The sequence below is a fragment of the Telopea speciosissima genome, chromosome 4 (assembly GCF_018873765.1).
Source record: "Telopea speciosissima isolate NSW1024214 ecotype Mountain lineage chromosome 4, Tspe_v1, whole genome shotgun sequence".
NCBI classification, from domain to species: domain Eukaryota; kingdom Viridiplantae; phylum Streptophyta; class Magnoliopsida; order Proteales; family Proteaceae; genus Telopea; species Telopea speciosissima.
In genome coordinates, this window is record NC_057919.1 from 22,749,367 (window position 1) to 22,751,410 (window position 2,044).

The 2,044-nt window shown below is 44.2% G+C and overlaps 1 protein-coding gene across 1 annotated transcript; it reads right to left on the bottom strand.

The window, feature by feature from the left end:
* Nucleotides 1-413: 413 nt before the first annotated feature.
* On the bottom strand, nucleotides 414-1,748 carry LOC122657525 (F-box protein At2g26160-like). Its single transcript, XM_043852250.1, has one exon. The coding sequence runs from the start codon at nucleotides 1,699-1,701 to the stop codon at nucleotides 460-462; it is 1,242 nt and encodes a 413-aa protein (XP_043708185.1). The 5' UTR covers nucleotides 1,702-1,748; the 3' UTR covers nucleotides 414-459.
* Between the last annotated feature and the right edge of the window lie 296 nt (nucleotides 1,749-2,044).

Below are 2,044 nucleotides of genomic sequence, written 5' to 3' on the forward strand. Positions count from 1 at the left end.
CTTACTCATCTCTAACATTCTGCCCTGTTTTCATGTGCTAGGACAGTTACCAAACAGTTCTCTACCTCATTCAACTTCATTCGATTTTGATTTTAGCCATCATCTGTGTCATCTTGACTCAGTTCCACATCACTAAAATTAACTCATGCATCAGGTTGTCTGTAGTCAACTTGAATAGAAGTCTCCGAGATAATATCATATATCATGAAGAAATATACATGATACAACAATGCAAAGGAAATACATTTATCGAATGCATAAACAAGTAATACACACCTATTGGATAGACTCTACCAAAGAAACAAAGAAAAGGAAGCTCAATACCAAATGACCATAGCAACAAAAAACAACAACCACTGTTCTTCAAAGATAATTACATTCTAAAACTTCCCCATCCCATTGTGCAGCAGACCAATTGGGAAGCCAGCATCACAACATCGAGCCCAGTAAATTCTATAACTAGAGAGTCAAAACATCTGACCCACCTCGCCACCAAGGATTTGTTGAAAACCAGACTAATGGGGGCATAAAATAATGAATTTGGTTTCTGCCGACGAGTGGTTCAACAGTCCCATCCCCTAAATCGAAAATTCCCATATCAAGAGCGCCATGTTTCTGTCGATTGTATCCTTCAAAATAATCATCTGTGAAGTATATGCAGTTCCCCCTGCATCCAGGGAACTCAGAAGCAGACACAGAGAATGAGTCATTATAGCCAACGAACACAGCTCTGTCACCGAGGTTGTCAACCTCAACCCAATTTCCTTCACCGAGATCTAGCTTGTAAACTTCAAAATTTACGGTTCTGTGGGGTAAACGTACTGGTTCTGTACCATCATCATCACTATCAACCACAACATCCTCATCATCATCATCATCAACATAAAGATACAAATCCAGAAACCGATAAACCATTAGCAAGTCTCCCGAAGACTCCACCAAATAGAGTCTACTAGGATAGGACGGCTTCGTGGGTCGATGACCAACCAGCGTCAGCTGTGGAGAAGCATCTTCGAGGCCAGAAACCATGAAAACCCGCCCAGACCCTTTAACAGTATAGAACTGCTCTTTATAGAAAATGACATCATGAGACCGACGAAGATAACCTTCAAATACAGTCCACCGCAGGTCCTTCCCAGGCCTACAGAAGGCCAGTTGGTCATCCTCCTTGCGAATAGCCATAACAATCGCCTCCGACTCAGAAGAGCAAAAACCCACAATAGCCTTGTGAATATAATAGTCACGGAGGTGGCCGGCGAACTCTTTTCCTTGATGCAGAGGGACAGGTAATCGGCTCGGGAAGGCTGTAAGCGGCGGAAGCTGTATCTGAGCTCTGGTAAAGGGATGCAGCAATTGGATCTCTGAATTGGCATGGACTGTTACGAGCCATCCCGCTGAGGATCCACAAATTCGCCTGTCAGCAGCCTCTGGTAGCTCGAGTTCGTAAACCTTGCGTGTGGGATCGGAGAGGCTAACGATACCCAGATTTTTGTCGCAGATGTTACCAATTCTTCTCTTTCTGGGTCTGTTTCTTGTGATGCTGGGGACTATCAGCCATGGGAGGAGCTTCCCGTGGAGAGACGGAGGAGTGATCGATCTCCATGAGCTGCAGACGCAGCTGAATCGAATCAGATCGGCAAGAGATAAACGACTCGAAATCAATTCTAAGAGGACTTCTGGAAGTCCGGACCAATCTGCCATTGTTTGCCCTTGTGAAATTTCGATCTGTAATCGAGAGATGGAGAGATGGAGAGATGGAGAAACAGAGTCGGGTGAAAACCTCAACACAGGAAACAGAGTAATAAAAAGTACTACATGACAGTAGCGCTACGACGGTTTCAGGTGCTGCTTGTAAGTCAGTCTCTCGTGGCAAATGTACACGTGTCATGTCATCCAATAGTTGGGTCCCACACTAAGTAGGTCCCATCAAAAGAAGATTTTTCTCTAGAATTTTCTATTTGACAATGGCTCAAAGGCCGGCGGCCCCGTAACCTTATCCAATCTCAGGAGAGACTTTTCATTAAAACAAAAAAAAAGAGGGACA